The 18,373-nt window shown below is 35.2% G+C and overlaps 1 protein-coding gene across 1 annotated transcript; it reads right to left on the bottom strand.

Annotated features, from left to right (window-relative positions):
• Positions 1-624: 624 nt before the first annotated feature.
• slc9a3.2 (solute carrier family 9 member A3, tandem duplicate 2) lies at positions 625-17,558 on the bottom strand. Its single transcript, XM_051873536.1, has 16 exons — positions 17,042-17,558; positions 6,495-6,797; positions 6,254-6,414; positions 6,017-6,095; positions 5,376-5,553; positions 5,055-5,275; positions 4,746-4,948; positions 3,930-4,019; positions 3,694-3,764; positions 3,482-3,611; positions 3,151-3,305; positions 2,846-2,963; positions 2,519-2,692; positions 2,308-2,359; positions 2,119-2,199; positions 625-1,943 (listed from the first exon to the last, which is right to left on the bottom strand). Exons 1-16 carry the CDS (start codon positions 17,289-17,291, stop codon positions 1,678-1,680), a joined length of 2,532 nt encoding a protein of 843 aa, XP_051729496.1. The 5' UTR covers positions 17,292-17,558; the 3' UTR covers positions 625-1,677.
• Positions 17,559-18,373: the final 815 nt, after the last annotated feature.

The raw sequence follows: 18,373 nt of genomic DNA, 5'->3' as shown, positions 1-18,373 counted from the left end.
TATCAGTTTAAAAAAAGAAGTTTCCACACATTTTGAGTTAAACTTTTACTTTATTTGGCCCCTGTCTGAATGTGACGTAAAAAAAAAAAAGGAAGTGATCGGTACGGCCTGTACCCATGCGTGTGTGTTGGCTTTAATCGTAGATCCTGGGATGACAGCTGTACTACCTACTGAACTGAGAAATAAGTGGAAAGGCTAAAGGCAAAACAACACAACCTCCCCTTGAAACTGTATTGAAAGTGAAATGTTTAACACTTATTCCACAATTTTTTATATTATCTACAAAGGTCATTGACACAATAGCTCTCCACTTCTATAGTCACCGTAAATTGAGTAAATACAGTATTTTTGCTGCTTCGTTTACACGTTCCTTTTTGTCCTGCTGTGTGTTTAATAATTGAGGGTTTATGGGAAAGTGTTCTATTTTGTGTGTTTTGTGTGTTAGTTCAAATCCTGCTCAAATTTTTATTTGCTCATTTTTGACAATTTAAATTGTATTACTCAAACTCCTTAAACAACATTTGAGTTATAGTTCAAATACAAGTTTTATAAGACACTATTAACTGATTTCAGGTAACAGATCTCACCAGTTCTCATAAAGCATGAAATTCATACACAAATAAGTTACTGTTAAACTATTATTTTTAATGACTTACATTTTAAAGCTCTTCATTCTACTAATAAAAAATTTATAGCTTTGAGTAAAACTCAAAAATAAATCATTGTAAGATACAGAAATGTAGAAACAGATATTGTGATACTACAAAGAAGCACCCACAGAATGACCATATAATAATAAATAACCATATACAACATACTGAATTTAACCTTACATAAAGACCAACTTGTCCAAGGTCAAAAAAATATTTAAGACGTACCTAAATATAGAACCGATAGACAATTGCTAATCAGTTCTAATGTGGCACTCTGACAAAATATGTCTAAGAGTATAATTCTTGTATAAAGAAAACCCTCAAGAACATTCCATAACCACTAACATAAGTACACTGTAAAAAATTATTTTCATGATTTGCTATCACAACATTTTTTCTTTTGTCAAAGACCCTTCGCTGGGAGTTTGATTGACAGGCGATCTAACCAATCATAATGCCGAATCCACTATTTTGTCCACCAAAGCAGTCAGGGGATTTAGTAGATTAACGTAGGTGGACTTGAACTTAAACAGTAACTAAAGGGGGCGGGTCTTTGCGAACAGTCAATTAATGTAGTTCAGATAATATAGTATTTTGAGATTCTGTTGATTACATCAACCGCCCTTATTGTATTAGCTCAAATTTTTTATTTCAATTAACTCAATTTTAAGGCAACCAGGTAACTTACTTTTTTAAGTTAAACCAACAATTATTTTTTACTGTGTACTTCAATGACAATTTCTCAACTAAATCCATATTTATTCTCTTCTCATCATGCTTTTTATATAAAACATTTCAGAGAACAGAACCGCAGCTGCATGACTTCAAGTCACTTGCTTTAGTTACTGCTGCGAGTGTATATATATATATATATATATATATCTTTAAAGATATATGATGAATACTATGATTCAACACTATGATTTTCTAATCTCTGGGCTCATGACATAATAACAGCCTAAAATGACAGGATTAACCTAATCACATTTTTGGCAGGTTAATGTTGGTGGATGGAAATATCAGATTACAATCTAGTATGTGTTCCGGGCTTTTCCTCAGGTGCCTCCTCATCAACCGAAGCATCAGCCATCGCAAAGGAGTCTGTGGAGCGGGTACTCATTCTCAGCGGTGCTAGATGTCTCAGGTTGGTGGGCGTCCAGGGCAGTCGTCCCTGGGCTCTCTGGGACGGTGCCACAGCCGTGTTGTTCCCAGTCTCTGTTTGCCAGGGTGGGTTTCGCATGGGTGCAGAGGTGTCCATCTCAGGTATGAATGCTGGATTATCTACACCAGCTGCAGTAATTAGAGTAATTATGATGTTGAAATGAGACACCATAGAAACAACCCTCTAATAATAGTTTTTGTTTTTTTTCTACTCACTTGCAAATGTTATGTAAGTTTATATTGTACAATATGACATTAATATGTGATGTAAATTCAGTATGTAGCTACATGAAATTATTCTTACCTCCAGGTGCGTTTGTGCTTCTCCTGGAGAAATGACCAGCAATGTCACTGCTAGAGGCACTGTCTGCAGAAAACTCAAAATCTGATTGGACAAAAAATTATTTTCATCAATATTAATACTAAAATATTCCAGATTAAGTAAGCATAATGCTAAAACTAATTAGTGATGTATGAGTTATATAAAATATACCTTCATCTCCATATGGATGGGTTCTGTTTGGGTCCGCTGGCTTTCCATTAGGCTAAAAATACAATTATAAACAAAATAAGCCCACAGATTTTGAAACAATTTTTTTGTTTATTTAACATACAATTTTAAAGCTTTTTTAGAATGTTATTTTGATTTTTTTTCTCACTTTTTTTCCTCTCTCACTAGACAGCAGGACATTAAGATCTAATACCTTCTGTGTTGAATCCTTCTTGGGATGTTTGGAGAGTTTCTTAGCAGGGTTGACACCCATCTTTGCCGATTTGAAGGACTCAAGACGGTTTCTCATGGTTCTCTGGAAGATCTCCTGCATTTCATCTGGATTCTCGGAGGCTTTATAGTGACTGCGGCTGTACGTGGGACGGTTCTGCTCAAAAACAGGAGAAATGGATTGATTTGGATTAAATTAGATTTGGATGAGTTTTTTCCACTGGGCAGACATAATGATCCAAATATTGATAAGGAAACAATACTCCATGTAAAAAAGGGAATCGTGTTGTGTGAGCTGGACAATTCTTACATATCTTCTGCTCTTGTACAGGTGCTGCTCTAGTAGATGATGGGCATTGAGGTCATTAGGCATGGTCTTCCTGTCTTGCTCATGGATACCCAGGGATACAGAAGGAATCGGGTTCTTCCTGAATTGAAAGAAGTCCACATAATTGTAATCAACATGTATAACACATTTAGTCATCTAGATATTTGTGCAGTTTTCAACCTCATTAAAAACATTAAAAACATTAAATAAAGGAACTGCATTCAGTGATGAATGGGCTACAATATCTGTGAGGTGGGAAAATTTAACACATTTAATGGAATACTTACATCACTGGAACATTGTCAATGCCAAAATCATATTCTGACATGTCAGCCATGATGTCGGGAATGATGTCTGCATAATCTAAAGCAAGCTGCTTCTTGAAGTCTACAGAGGCACTGTCATCATTACGAATGAAAGCCAACGAACCTTTGTTTTCACCCTAAATTTAAAAAACAGTTTTGAGCACATCATTTAGTAGCTGATAAAATAATAATTAAATAAAATGAGGTACTATATAAAGATGTGTCATTCGAACAGTACTAAAAAAAGGAAAAAGAACATTCAGCAAGTAAACAAAACAACGGCACTACGCTGAATTAGTAGTTTTGCTCTCACCTCAGTTACATATTTTGTGGCGTCCTCAAGATTGAGTTTGTGGAAGGCACCAAAGATTTGGTCATTGTGCTTTCTGGCTTCGCTCTTCATTAATAGCCAGCAGACATACTTTTCTTCAAAATGTTTCCAACTAAGAAACAGAAAAAAAAGCACTTGAGTAAAAGTGCCCAAACGCTTATACAGTTATATATATTAGAAAGTGAAATGCTTACTGTCTGGTCCACCAGTTATCTCCCATTCGGCCACAGATGTCCTCCATTGCTGTTAGAATGTGCTCAAAAGTCTAGAGAGACATAGACAATGATATACTTGATTTTTTGATGTTGCTCAAAAACCACTACTGTCCTTTACGACGTCACGTGCAGGTGGAGGAGTAATATTTATATATATATATAGATGCCGATCATGCAGTAGAGGGATACAGTATGTCATCATTACAGTTACTTACCCTGTTGTTTATTTTTCCATTGAGTGTCAGATCTGCCTGAGTTGCCTTTTTAACCTTTAGCCATTGAACAAATGGTTTCATGGTGATTCCCTACAAAAAGAGCACAGACAATGACTTCAAGTTAGTTAAACCATGTCTGTTGTCAAGTTAAAGGGTTAGTTCACCCAAAAATGAAAATTATCCCATAATTTACTCACCCTCAAGCTATCCTAGGTGTATGTGACATTGTTCTTTCAGCCAAAAACAATCAGAGTTATATTAAAAAATATCCTGGCTCATCCAAGCTTTATAATGGGAGTGAATGGTACCCTAGATTTTGAAGCCCAAAAACGTGCATCCATCCATCCATCCATCCATCCATCTTTAGGTGAGAGTAGCCTCTCAAGCTCCTCTTCTCTTACTGTTTATCGAAATCCTTCAACATTTCTCTTTAAAAATTCTAGTTTAAGACTTCTAATTTGTGACTGGTGCTTTGTTTTGCTATTCTCTGCTATACGTCATGTGTCGGGTCAGAGGTTACTCTTCCACCGGAACTAGACTTGCGTACAGCCGTTACCGGAGTTATAAATATGGATATTTTTCTTACAAAAATGCATCGCTTCACTTCAGAAAGCCTTTATTATCCCCCTGGAGCTGTATGAATTACTTTTATGATGGATGGATGCACATTTTTGGGCCAGGATATTTTTGAATATAACTCAGATTGAAAGAAGATAGTCAAATACACCTAGGATGACTTGAGGGCGGTTAAATTATGGGATATTTTTCATTTTTGGGTGAACTAACCCTTTAAAGCATGTCCGTTGTCAGACGTACCTGAAGAACGACAGTGAAATACACCACAATGAGTGTTGTACCAAGCATCAGATTCTTCTCTGGGATCTTATTCTCATCTAAAGAGGCTGCGAGTCCGTAAGCCACTGCTCCTCGAAGACCACCGTAGCTCATTACAATCTGGTCAGTGATGTCAATAGGAATCAGTCGAGACTGATTTAAGACCCAGTTGAGGAAGAAAACACCTGTTTATAAAAAGATTTTAAAAACTGTCAAAAAAAGCAGTTTATAAAAAAGTCATCAAAATACAATAAAGATTTAGGCAGAGTTTACAAGAAATATATGACTCACCCATGAACCTGAATACAACGATGAAGAGAATAGTGAGGAGGATGAAGCCGGTGTTCCAAACCCAGATGTTTTTATCAATGGCCGAAAGTCCCAGGAAGACAAAGATCATGGTCTCTGAGCCGTTGGCCAGCACCTTCAAGGAATAACGTAGCGTTGTGACCGATTTCTCATCCATGTTGGCGTTGATGTACTTCTGACAGCAGACACCACAAAAAGTGATCCTGTCGTGCACAAAACCACAGACAAATTATTATAAACCCATTCATTTACTATTTTATATTTATTTATCTGCATTTATCAGGAAAGCGTTGAGTTCCTTACGAAAGTATAGCAGAGAGGGAGAGCATCTCAGCTGTCAAATAGGACAGGTAGCCAAGCACAATGATGAAGCCGGCTTCGATGACCTGGACGTTCTTGGTGATCCTGGTCAGCATGGATATCAGTATGGCAAACACAACACCAATAAGCGAGCCTCCAAATGACACCACAAAGAACGAAACTAGGAAAGCAAAAAAGTGTGTTGTGAGGGGTGTCATATAAATAAAATAACACTGCATCAATTGGCTCAATTTATGAAAAAGTATTTTCACTGCACAGTAAAATCCCCAGGGTTAAATCAAATCCGCTCAGAGTACATATGGTCCCTCTCTAAATAGTGTTAAAGTAACACTAAAGCAGAGTTAAAGTTAATGAGATAATTAAGTGATTAATAAGGCTGTGACTGAAGTAAGTTGTAGTTCTTGTGTTTCTCTTTTCTTCAGAGATTCTTGTTAACAGCAGGTGTTCATCACTAATGCGCAATCATTAATTAATTGCTTAATTATCTCATTAACTTTAACTCTGTTTCAGTGTTATTTTAACACTATTTAGAGAGGGACCATATGTAATCTGAGTAGAGTTGATTTAACTCTGGAGATTTTTCTGTGTAGTAATCGAAGGGTTTTGGACGTCTGTGTCCATACTTATTCCTTTGATGATCTCTGCAACATTGATCTTTGGCCCTCCCAGAGACACAAATGCATCAAACACATTATAAAGCACCTGTGACAGAGAGAACGAGAAAGAGGCGTTATATTAGATGGATGCAACAGCTATCAAATAGACTCTTGACAGTCAAGTCAATTTCTAAATGAACAGGTCATGGTTACTCAAAAAATGAGCTGTGACATTTAGTGTTGTTGAGAAAAACTAAGACTCACCACTGTGACGCCATCATTGAGCAATGACTCTCCAAACACCAGGATGTAGAGCACTTCATTCACATGCACTTCTTCAAACACGGCAATCACTGCCACAGGGTCCACGGCGGACATCAGCGCACCAAACAACAGGAACTGCAGAGCGCCAATGTTCAAGGTCCCTGAGGGTTAGCGAAATTGTTAGTTTTCTGTTTCAATATATTTTCAGAATTTATTCCTGTGATGGCAATCTCAGATTTACCCATTGCACCCCCTTCATAGCAAGCCCATAAAGCAACGCCCACTGTGCCCGCATTCCAACACGTTCCGATAACGGCATGGACAAGAATGGCACCCAGGTTGCTGAAGAATAGTTTGTTTGGCATGCAGTAACTGGCATCCAAGACGATCTGGGGCAGCAAGTAGTAGAAGAAATTGACGGGGACCAGTTTGAATGTCTGCGCTTTGTCTGCTCCCCAGACGATTCCTCCCAAAATAAAGCCCAGCATGATGAGAAGACCACTCTCTGGGATCACACTGGTGAAACTGTGGTTTAGATGAACCACTAGAAAAAGAGATAAGAGACAGAGAAACAGAATATGACAAGCTGCATTTTCAGCATCATTACTCCAGTCTTCAGTGTCACTTGATCCTTCAGAAATCATTCTAATATGCTGATTTGCTGCTCAAGACACATATCATTCATTATCAATGTGAAAACAGATGCATTATATATATATTTTTTTGTGGGAACTGTCATTCAGGATTCTTTGATGAACAGAAAGTTCAAAAGAACAGCATTTTTTGTAACATTATAAATATCTGTTAACTGTTACTTTTAATCAATTTAATTCATCCTTGCTGAATAAAAGTATTAATTTCTTTAAAAAAAAAAAAAAAAGAAATCTTACTTTCCACAAACTTTTGAACTGTAGTGCATTTTACATATTTGAGTAATTCTTCTTAGATTTACATTCAACTTAGATTTTTAATAACACATATTTCAACATTTTTTTTATTTTTTTTATATGAATCACATACGTGACCCTGAACCACAAAACCAGTAATAAGTCGCACGGGTATATACATTGTATGGGTCAAAATTATTGATTATTCTTTTATGCCAAAAATCATTAGGATATTAAGTAAAGATCATGCTCCATGAAGATATTTTGTAATTGTCCTACCCTAAATATATCAAAAAATTATTTTTGTGAGTGGATATGCATTGCTAAGGACTTCATTTGGACAACTTAAAGGCGATTTTCTCAATATTTTGATTTTGATTCCAGATTTTCAAATGGTTGTATCTCGGCCAAATATTGTCCTATCCTAACAAACCATACATTAATTCAAAAGCTTATTCATTCATCTTTCAGATGATGTATAAATCTCAATTTCAAAAAAACTGACCCTTATGACTGGTTTTGTGGTCCAGGGTCACATACTGTATTATAACGCAGACCTTCAGACTTAACTACTGTGTGAAAATATTATTTAATTGTGTGTACTTAGGATAAATTGCTAGTTATAATTAAAACTAAGGATTCTGCCATTTTATTCCAAATTGTCTTTTCCACCACAGAATTTCATCTCAATACATAACTCAATAATCAATACATAATTTCCAGTGTAATAGAAATGACAATGTGATGGAAATCTTTTAGAGAAATTGCAAAATGTGATGCGAGTCATTGTTAGAACACAATAAATAAACTATAGTGAGAGAGTAAAAGGTGTAACAGGGCCAAAAGGGCCTATAGTTGAAGAAACACCTTTTAAGCATATTAAGCTCACTTTGTGAAACAGACCATAAACAACTGAAACAATCAAAACCTTTTAGTTTACTGGAACTTTGTGTTTCATGTAATCAGTTAACTTAAAATGAGCTAAAAATTAAGCTGTGCCACTTATTGGTGTTTCATCTTCTTCCGCAGGACAGGAAGTGAGAGGCGGATGGAGAGCTCATCCTGCTCAATGTTTAAGGTAGATTAGTTAACATAGGCTAAACATATTTTCTATCTTGTGCACCATCATTCTCATCGATTGCTTGTATCTTCTCTTCCACCACAATAGAGTGGATATCATGTCTCTTCACCTAAGATGGAGCTGCACTCATATCTTAATAATTTGGTTTTTGGAAGTATCTGATCAGAAATGTTTAAGTTCATACTGAAGTCTCAAACTTCGGTATATGGGTCAGTGACGTGACGGGTCATTTTTTTGTCCAAAGGCCTTAATAATAATAAAAAACAAAGATATGACATCCAAAGTAAGTAAGTTAGTACAATTAGATCACCTTTATTGAATCCAAAAGGTTTTAATTATATTTTGCTACATATAAAGGTATTTTAAATATTTTGAAGTGTCAAAAGGTCATTCGGTTTAACCATCCAAAGGCCAATACTGCCTTTTTATTTGTGATTAAAATATCTTAAAATGTAATAAATGTATATATTTTTTATTCTGCTATGATTTTATAACATCATATATCAACATATTGCAAAATGGAATTAAAATTATATGTAGAAGTCGTTGCTTTGTTATGAGAAAGAATGTCCGGAAAAATGAATTTCATTGATGTAATTCGGAGTAACCAATATAATCATGTGACAGGATGTGACATCATTCAGACACCTGCAAAGGACCACATTGTTGTGAAGCAAAGTAACTAACTCTCTCTTTACTATTTGAAAAATTCATGTTTCACTTGCTCATACGCATGTCCCGAAACATCAGGTCATTCGGTACAACCGCTATAAAACATGGAAAATGTTGTAATATTTTAAAAACTTGTACTAAATATAAAATGTTTGATTGTCTTTTGGTTAGCTAGCTAGCTAGATATCAGCCTGTTAGCATTGTTTGAAAATATCGTCATTTGGTATAACCAAAAGTGTCATTTGGTAAAACTGAAATTTTGGTTAAACCGAATGACTTTTTTGTTGACAAATTTTGTCCATCTTGTAAAAAATGACAAAAGCAGTGTTAATTGATTATAAAAACAACGTTATCTCATTCATAACATTTATTAAAACTTCAAAATTAATTATATCTCCATTAGGTTTTTTTACACTTTTAAAAACCTTATTCGTCAATTCCGCACCTTTAGTTGAGACGTGAGATTACTGGGATATTTTCTTCAGGAGAAAATTCTGAGAAGCAGAAGACTTAAGCAAAACACTCAATTTGCTTTCCATTTAATCACATTAGTATTTAGGAAAAACAGTTGAGGGATCACTTACATGGTTTATTTCGTTCAGCATTTAAAAGCTTTGCCACTGCCAGACATGGCCTGTCATGCTTTCATCTCAATGAGATTATGCTTTTGAATGTCCACAATTACTGTACTATGCAATGTGTTTGTAGCATATAAATGACATTATGCAACAGGATTATTTCACTTTGATCAGTGTTATTTTATTACGGTCCATTCAGCCGTGTTGTATTTAAAGCCTGCAATTGTTTGGCCAACCAACAATTATAGACTATGCCATTAGATTTTTATGTGGAATATGTGTTTGCTCTTGGGTCTGGAGTAGTTTAATTCCCATCAACTGTGTGATTGGGCAATAAAAGCTGTAATGCTTAACAAACAGAGCTGGCCTAAACTGGTAAATTGTTCTGCACCTTGTTGACCCCTCTCTTGTATATGTTTCTGTAACTACTATCTACACCCATTGTTAAATATAATAAGGAAAGTTCAGCTTCAGGGGGACGTTCGCATGCATTATGCTGTGGGTGACCTTGACTTAATGCTTTTATGAGTGCGCTAAAATTATTTAACAATTGTGAATACTAAAATAGTGGCACGCATTTTTTTATGGAAACCCATAAGTAATGATTAATGCAGTTCTTTCTCAATGTCTCAAATCATTGTCGACGTGTACGATGAGCATGCAGTCCTTGTATCTCGACAACGGCAGAAGTTTAATTGAAATTGTTTTCTGTGCTTGAAAATCAATGGTCAACATTTGAGAGTACATGATACATCATGTCCTGTGATTATGGATATATTTGTGCTGCCTCTGTGACGCATGCTGCACACTTTAGCTAAGGGACACATCTTTTTAAATGTCATAATATACTCTGTTACCTTCAGAATTTTACGCAATTATTAGCTGTAAATAAGGATTTTAATAATTAAAAGGTAGGTATTATATTTTTGCATTTATATCACTGTAATAATACAAACTGTGGGGACGACAGGAAATATTGGGGTGAACAGGACAGAACAGATTGTGAATATTGCATGCCAGATTCTAACATAAAGTGTCCACATGAGAACCAATTATTTAGTTAATTACACTGTAAAAAAAAAAAAAAAAAAAAAGTTGGTTTAACTTAAAAAAGTAAGTTACCTGGTTGCCTTAAAATTTTGAGTTCATTGAAATTAAAAATTTGAGTTAATACAATGAAAGCGATTGGTTTAATCAACAGAAACTCAAACTATTATGTTATCTGAACTAGTTGATTTGACAAAAGAAAAAATGTTATGACAAATCATGAAAATATATATATTTTTTACAGTGTAGTTAGTTTGTATAGAGACAGTATTAATAACAACATACTTTGATTTCTTGTAAGGCAGCTCTTAAACTATATAATTTGGTGATTAGTTGTTGTTTTTTTTAAAGTATTTTAGTGCTTTTTTTTGTTATTTTAGTGTGTATTGTTTGTGTTAGAGTTAAAGTTAATCTGGTTTACTGCAATAAATTGAACATTATACTTTAGACTATTACAGTAATAGAAAAAAGTCTCAGACTTATTTTCAATATCATGCACTAAAGCTGACCTAACACTGTGTCTTTGAGGAAAGTCAAAGATTCAGGCGGGCCATTAATTATTTAATGTAGTACATAATTAACTAGCAGTAAGGTATTGTTTCAACACTGTAATTTCTCAGAGTGTAGATCGCTCCAGCTTTGCCCATGACTGCCAATGCTGTGTTACAGATCATGTCCTGGAACTAAATCTGAATTACATACCTCATTTGCTCTTTGCCAACAGGCAATTACCAGAGTCTCGTTGAGTTTATGAACATGGGATCTTTGCACATGCAGAATTTGAACGTAAAACTGCAGGTCACATTGACATGAAACATGAGGAAACAGATAGCACTCACCTTCAGATTTTAACATTATGTTGTGGGTTAGAATTAGTGCTGTCAATTTATAAAACATTTTAATCTGATTTATCACAATATGCACAATTTATTAATCAAATCGTAGTTCATCACAAATATATATATATATATATATATATATTGCTGAATCAAAAAGCCCCCCTGAAATTAAAATGTATGTTTTTTAGCTTTTAGTATGAATATGTTAGCCTTAAAAGATTAGTTCACTTTCAAATTAAAATTTCCTGATAATTTACTCACCCCCCTGTCATCCAAGATGTTCATGTCTTTCTTTCTTCAGTCGAAAAGAAATTAAGGTTTTTGAGGAAAACATCCCAGGATTTTTGTCCATATAGTGGACTTCAACAGTTACTAATGGGTTGAATGTCCAAACTGCACTTTCAGTGCAGCTTCAAAGGGCTCTACACGATCCCAGACGAGGAATAAGGTCTTATCTAGCTAAACAATCAGTCATTTTCTTAAAAAAAATAAAAAATGTATATATTTTTTAACCAATCAAAGCATTCACCGTGCTCTCCCAGCTAATTAGGTGCTGAGACTTATATATCAATATAAGAATACAAAAAGGGTCTGCACCCTGAAGCACTTTAATCATGGTACACAGGAGATAAGATGACAAACATTTCGGCTCTTCGCCTTCATCAGTGTAACAATTTCACTCACTCTCAATAATAATACAGAAAATGCACTACAAATCCTCAGGTGATCATGATCATAATTAAAGCAACCAGATAATCAGTCCACAGACTCCAGTTTAAGTCCATCTGAAACAACAAATCACAATTAAAGACAATACTAGGAATAATCACACATCTGGCAAAAAAAAAAAAAAAAAATCACAACAACAAGGACCACATGAAAGATATAACTTTGAAAAACAAACAAACAAAAAAATAATGATAAATAAATAATTGTAAACAATAACACATCAGGCAAAATTGCCGTTCATAAACATTGTACCCTAAAAAAAAAAAAAAAAATTATAAAAAACAAGAAAGATCTTTCTTGTTTTTTTATAATTTATTTATTTTATTTATTTTTTTGATGGAACTATTCTGGAATCCTGGGAATTATTTGTCTGTTTTTCAGAGTTATATCTTTCATGTGGTCGTTTTTTTTTTTTTTTGCCAGATGTGTGATTATTCCTAGTATTGTCTTTAATTGTGATTTGTTGTTTCAGATGGACTTAAACTGGAGTCTGTGGACTGATTATCTGATTGCTTTAATTATGATCATGATCACCTGAGGATTTGTAGTGCATTTTCTATATTTTTATTGAGAGTGAGTGAAATCGTTACACTGATGAAGGCGAAGAGCCGAAACGTTTGTTATCTTATCTCCTGTGTACCATGATTAAAGTGCTTCAGGGTGCAGACCCTTTTTGTATTCTTATACTTTTTAACCACAAATACTTGTCTTGCACTAGCTTTCTTCTTCTTCTTCTTCTTCTTCTTGTAGAATTCCGACAGCGTAGACGCTGCTAAGTGTATTACTGCCCTTCACAGGTCAAAGTTTGAACTAAATTCTTATACTATATGCTAGTGCAAGTATAAAAGAATTAGTCATGAGAGCGCAGCGCGAGTCATATGCGCGAGTTGGTGCAGCCCACAAAACATATCGGACCCATTTAAATTCTGCACAAAATGCTATATTTTAAAGTGATATGGAGGAGATTAGGAGGAGAAACGGTTAGAGATTAGAAGGAAACTGAGGTTCTACTGAGCTCAACTGCTCTAGCCAAGCTATGATATAAACAAAATGCTATTGGCTAGTTTAAAAAAGAGGAGGAGCTTTTCCTGTTTCAGTTGAAATGCTGCATGTTCCAAGGCACTTCAGTGTGTCTTTAATATAAGCCTATCATTGACCTACAGCAGTGGTTCCCAAACTTTTTAGAGTGGATTACCCCCTGAGGCATTCACCATCCTTCTGTGTAGGCCTACCCCCTCTCTTCCACCTAGACTGCACCTTTTCCATTAAAGGGTAATATTTGCCCCCTAAATTGACTTTCCAGAGCATTTTTTTATCTTTATAAATACCTTTACAACATTAATAATGTTTTAAATAAAAAAAAGTTCAACAGAGAAATATGCAATGATGATAAAAACATGAAAAGTGATTCTTTTAAGTACTAAAACCGCCAGTAGGTGGCGGTAAGTCACTGTCTTAACTCAAGCGTCATCGAGTCATTCGATTCATTCAGTAACAAAGCAAGTGGCTGTATTTATGAATGAATCATTGAATCAATGACTTTCACGAACGATTCATTCAAAGCCACAGATTTTCTCACGAAACACCATTGTGTGTTGTAGTTCTGCTGTGACTTTCGTTGGAACTATTGTTTCGTTGCAAAATAGAGCAAATACTGACAATACTGTGACGAACATCACTTGATGTTACCTTTTGTTTGTTTAACTGTTGTATAAAAATCAATACACGCTGCTTATGTGGAAATGGATGCAGTTTGGCCGCAAAAGATGTGGTATTTTGATTGGATGTCATGTATTTACGGCATTGTGCCTGTTAGAAAGACATGCTCGGTATTAATGTTATTTTAAGGTGGGGAAGAATTAAATGAACTCAGCATTTTGTTCGCCTACCCCCTCAGTATTTCCTCAGTCAGTCATTATGACATAAACAAGATAAACAGGATTTTACTTGTCAAATGCATTACAGGTGTCAAAATTGGTGTAGTTGTTGTGATTTTTAATGGTGTTTTCTGTAGCTGTTTATTCTATTGGCTGAAACCACTAGGAACTTATAAACCACACATACTATTGCAAATAGTATGTGGTTGATAAAAATAAAACCTTAAATACTTAATACACCTTTCTTTTCCATCTCTAAAACATTCAGCCTGTCTCGCCTACTGTACATCTAAACTTGACTCATCACCTTAAACCCAACCTTCATAACACTGTGCTCTTTGTATTCTTTGGTAATTTCTTGTCCATTCAGTCTCCTTTTAAATCTGTCAAAGGTCACACAGTGTCATTTTATGCCAGTACCAACAGCAAAATCTTCACCCAGTTCTTTGTACAGTTATGTTTTGTCAAGCCTATTCAAGCTTTGTCATTAAAATCCCTTAATACCCTCTACGCCTACTTCTGCACCTGATCTAACACCCATTCAGTGGAGCACTGCACTCTTAGTGGCACTTTGTTCGTGTTGCGTGCTTCTGGGTCCATCAAAAAAAAAAAAAAAAAAAAAAAAAAAAGCACAACGCACACACTCTCGCAATCACTGCAGTAAAAAACATGAATGTAAATATGAGTGTCAGGGAATTCCATTTGTATTAAGTCTGTAGTACCTCCATAAAGCCTCTAAGTGGCAGACATATATGCTTTATTCCTAAGTCACTTTTCAGTTTGGGGAAAACCACCTTCTGAATCATCCAAATGTTGAAATTTAAAAGAGGAAAGCATCGCTAAAGAAAGCAAGTGAGCTTTATTCATTGTGCTTTGTCTTTGTGTCAGCATTTTATCCACCTTATTCCTGACTAGCCTACTGCGTTTCGAATTATGGGTTCCACTTTTGGTTTGGGGAACTTCCAATTAGTTCATGCACTGAAGTTCATGAACATTTTTTATTAAGGCAACGTATAATACATAATACAGATATATATCACTATAGTTATATTTAACCCGTCCGTTATTGCTGTGGAAAGAATCGCGCTTTTTCATGGCCTGTTGAAAGTACCTTGTTGATGCTTTTACACTTTTAAATGTCCTTTTAATGTTCGTTGGTTGAAGGGTGAGTAGAATAATGTCATCTTATTGTACCCAGTTTAAAAATAAAACGTATTATTGCGTTCATAGAGCGAGCCTTTCACTGACTGTTTACAGCTTAACGGAAGTTAACCCATAATTCGCGCAAATCGTCATGGGGCGTAGGAATAAGGTGGATAGAAAAATAAATTGACTGATAACTGAGAAGAGAATGGAGAGCAAATGTAAAAACTGCAGATGAGAAATGGCCCTGCCTTCCCCGTTACTACGAGAATACATGCTCCATTGTGTTTTTGAGCTGTGCCAGGTTTCATTGTGAATCCATACCCAAAGACAAAATCTAAAGCTTTGTTTTCTCAAAAAAATAAATAAATAAATAAATTGAATAGATTTCCAATCAGTTTCTGTTATACACTGTTATAAGAAATTATTTGTTAACACTTTACAATAAGGTTTAAATTATTAACATTAAGGTTGATGCGTTATGTATTGGCCAGAGGAAAACTGGCACCCCGACTAAGCCTGGTTTCTCCCAAGGTTTTTTTCTCCATTTTAACACCAATTTGCCACTTGTCTGCCACCTAATGTCACCTGATGGAGTTTGGGTTCCTTGCCGCTGTCGCCTCTGGCTTGCTTGGTTGGGGACACTTGACTTGACATTTGATATTCAACAGTGCTTTGATCTGCCTGCATTGACACTATTCTTTAAGAGCTGCTGTGCAGCCAAACAATGTACCAGTTATCAATGTAAAGCTGCTTTGACACAATCTACATTGTAAAAAGCGCTATATAAATAAAGGTGACTTGACTTGACTATTACAAACTAACAATAAACAACAAATTTGGTAACACTTTATTTACGATAGTCCACTATAGACATTCTACTAAGTACATGTCAACTACCAATCTAATATCTGCTAACACTTTATTTTGATGCTCTCCCAACAATCTGACTATATTTAACTTTTCAAGTACGTCAACTTATTCTACTAACCCAAACCCTAAACTAACAGTCAACTTATACTCTAAGGAGAGTTAATTGACATGTAGTTGCAAATTAATAAGTTAAAGATGCAAAAATACTTAGTAGAATGTAGAAAGATACAAAGATACTTAGTAGAAAGATAGTTAGTAGAATGTCTAAAGTTGAATATCAAAACCACAAATTTTATAGCATTTATTAATCTAGATTAATGTTGATTTAAAATATACTGTATAATTGTTCAACTATTTATAACACATCAGCTAATGTTCTTTTATAGAACTTGAAATGTTAAAATGTATTAGTTTACATAGGAGTTCATGTGATTTCATGTTAGTTATTGCATGAACTAACTTCCTTTAATTAATCAAAGTATTAAATCAGTATAAAAAGAAGGATGCTTGTATTGTATTTGTCGTGACTGCATTTAGTAGTTTAATTTGAGGAGCTTGGCATAAAATGATTGTGATTTTGTTATTCAGCACATTGTATGGGCTTTAAGTACAGAAAGGTTCTTGAGAGTTTGTCTTGTAATCCGATATTGAAGATATCAGATAACCTATTTGATTCCCATTTGACAATAAGCTGTCAGATTTGCACATTCAGTGGTATCGTAATGGTATTCAGTAGGAGTAAATTTCCCCTCTAAATTTTCTGCATTAAAAATTTTAATGGCGAACATACCAATTCAGACTGCCAGATGGGATGGAAAACGATCTGGTAAAGAATGGTCACAAAGAATACCTTAAAACATTCTTTAACTATATAAATACACCCTTTAGCGAACATTTGAGCAAACTTTAACCAGCATTCCTCAAGTTGGATTTTGCTTAGTCAGCTTCAGAGTCAAATTTTATGTGCAGACAAAGGGTGAATTCTTATGGTCCTTTGCTGTTTGTAATTTACTAACATTGTAGATGAAAAAAAGATCAACATGGTAATGGAGCTCAGCTTACCTAATTTACAGAGCCAGCAGGTCAATATCCATAGGGCCACCAGGTATGGAGTTTCTACATGATGCCATTTCCAGATGACAATAGGTAATGTAGTGATGGTCGCAGTGGTAACATTGGTTGAGGTACCAGTTTCTGATGACTTTGAAGAATAGTCAAGGCCTACTTTATCACTATCTCCTTCTAATGCTGTAACCTTGCATGGTGAACTGAAAATGATCAATAATGCTAGAAGAAGTCGTAGAAGCGCCATAGCAGACGTTTGTTGATCAAAGAATGGTACGTTTTTTAATGCCTACTTGCATTAATTAGCTCTCTTTGATATTGTAATTATGCAGTCAATCCTGAATCCTGGCGTTTCTAAGTGGCTATCATCAAAAGGTGTCTTTCTCCTCGCTCTGTCAGTTTGAGATTGACTCTGACATGCATATGGTGTCCATTCCTTCTCTTATTGTCCCTCCTTTTTACAAAATAAAAATTCACTTTTGAAGTAGTCTGTGGCCCCTCCCTGTTGTCTCTCACAGGTGTGTACTAATTTGTGTGGGACTCATCTGAAGGATTTGTACAACAGGTTTCTTTAGTGATGGAGGCGGGTTCAAACACCTTGGGCCAAGAGTCAGATGATAACAGAGGTCCATACATATGGCAAAGACACAGTCGAACCATTGTCTCCTATCAGATTGTCTTGAAAGCACCTACTGTGCACATACAGTAATGGCCAAAAGTGACGTCCGGAGGGGATATTTGTTTTTAATGACCCTACAAGTTTGATTAAACCATCAAAAATACGACAGAAGAACAAATTCCCAAATAATTTCTTTGCATGACCGCCTGGGCAAAAATTATGTTGGCACCATTTGGCCTGTTTCACGAATGAAACAACCGACTCCAAGCACAACTATGTAATATGATTACAGAATCTTTAACAAATGTTTAAAAATATTTGAATAAATATTGAAGATCTCAATTTTCCTAGGCCGGATATTACTTTTGGAAATAAAAAATGATTGCATTATTATGGCAAGTTCAAATTGTCCAGTTCATTTGTTTGTGTTTGAGGTGAAAACCTCCTTCCTCCCTCATAACACCGGAAGAGACGTCTATGACTGGCCTCCATAGCCCCCATGGATTGCTGTTTATAGGACTCTGTGTGCTATCAGAAAGTCATACTCACTATCTGTTCCTGAATTAGTCTTCTGACCTATTTTAAAATGAATCCTGTGCCAAAGACAGATTCCAGACAAAGACAGAAAAATATTATTGATTTAAAGTATTGATCTGTTTGAAGAATTCTATTAATATAGATAACAAAATGTAAAATACATCTAAATCACA

The sequence above is a fragment of the Ctenopharyngodon idella genome, chromosome 19, assembly GCF_019924925.1.
Source record: "Ctenopharyngodon idella isolate HZGC_01 chromosome 19, HZGC01, whole genome shotgun sequence".
NCBI classification, from domain to species: domain Eukaryota; kingdom Metazoa; phylum Chordata; class Actinopteri; order Cypriniformes; family Xenocyprididae; genus Ctenopharyngodon; species Ctenopharyngodon idella.
Note: the sequence above shows the minus strand (reverse complement) of the source record. Positions and strands in the feature narration are given on the sequence as shown.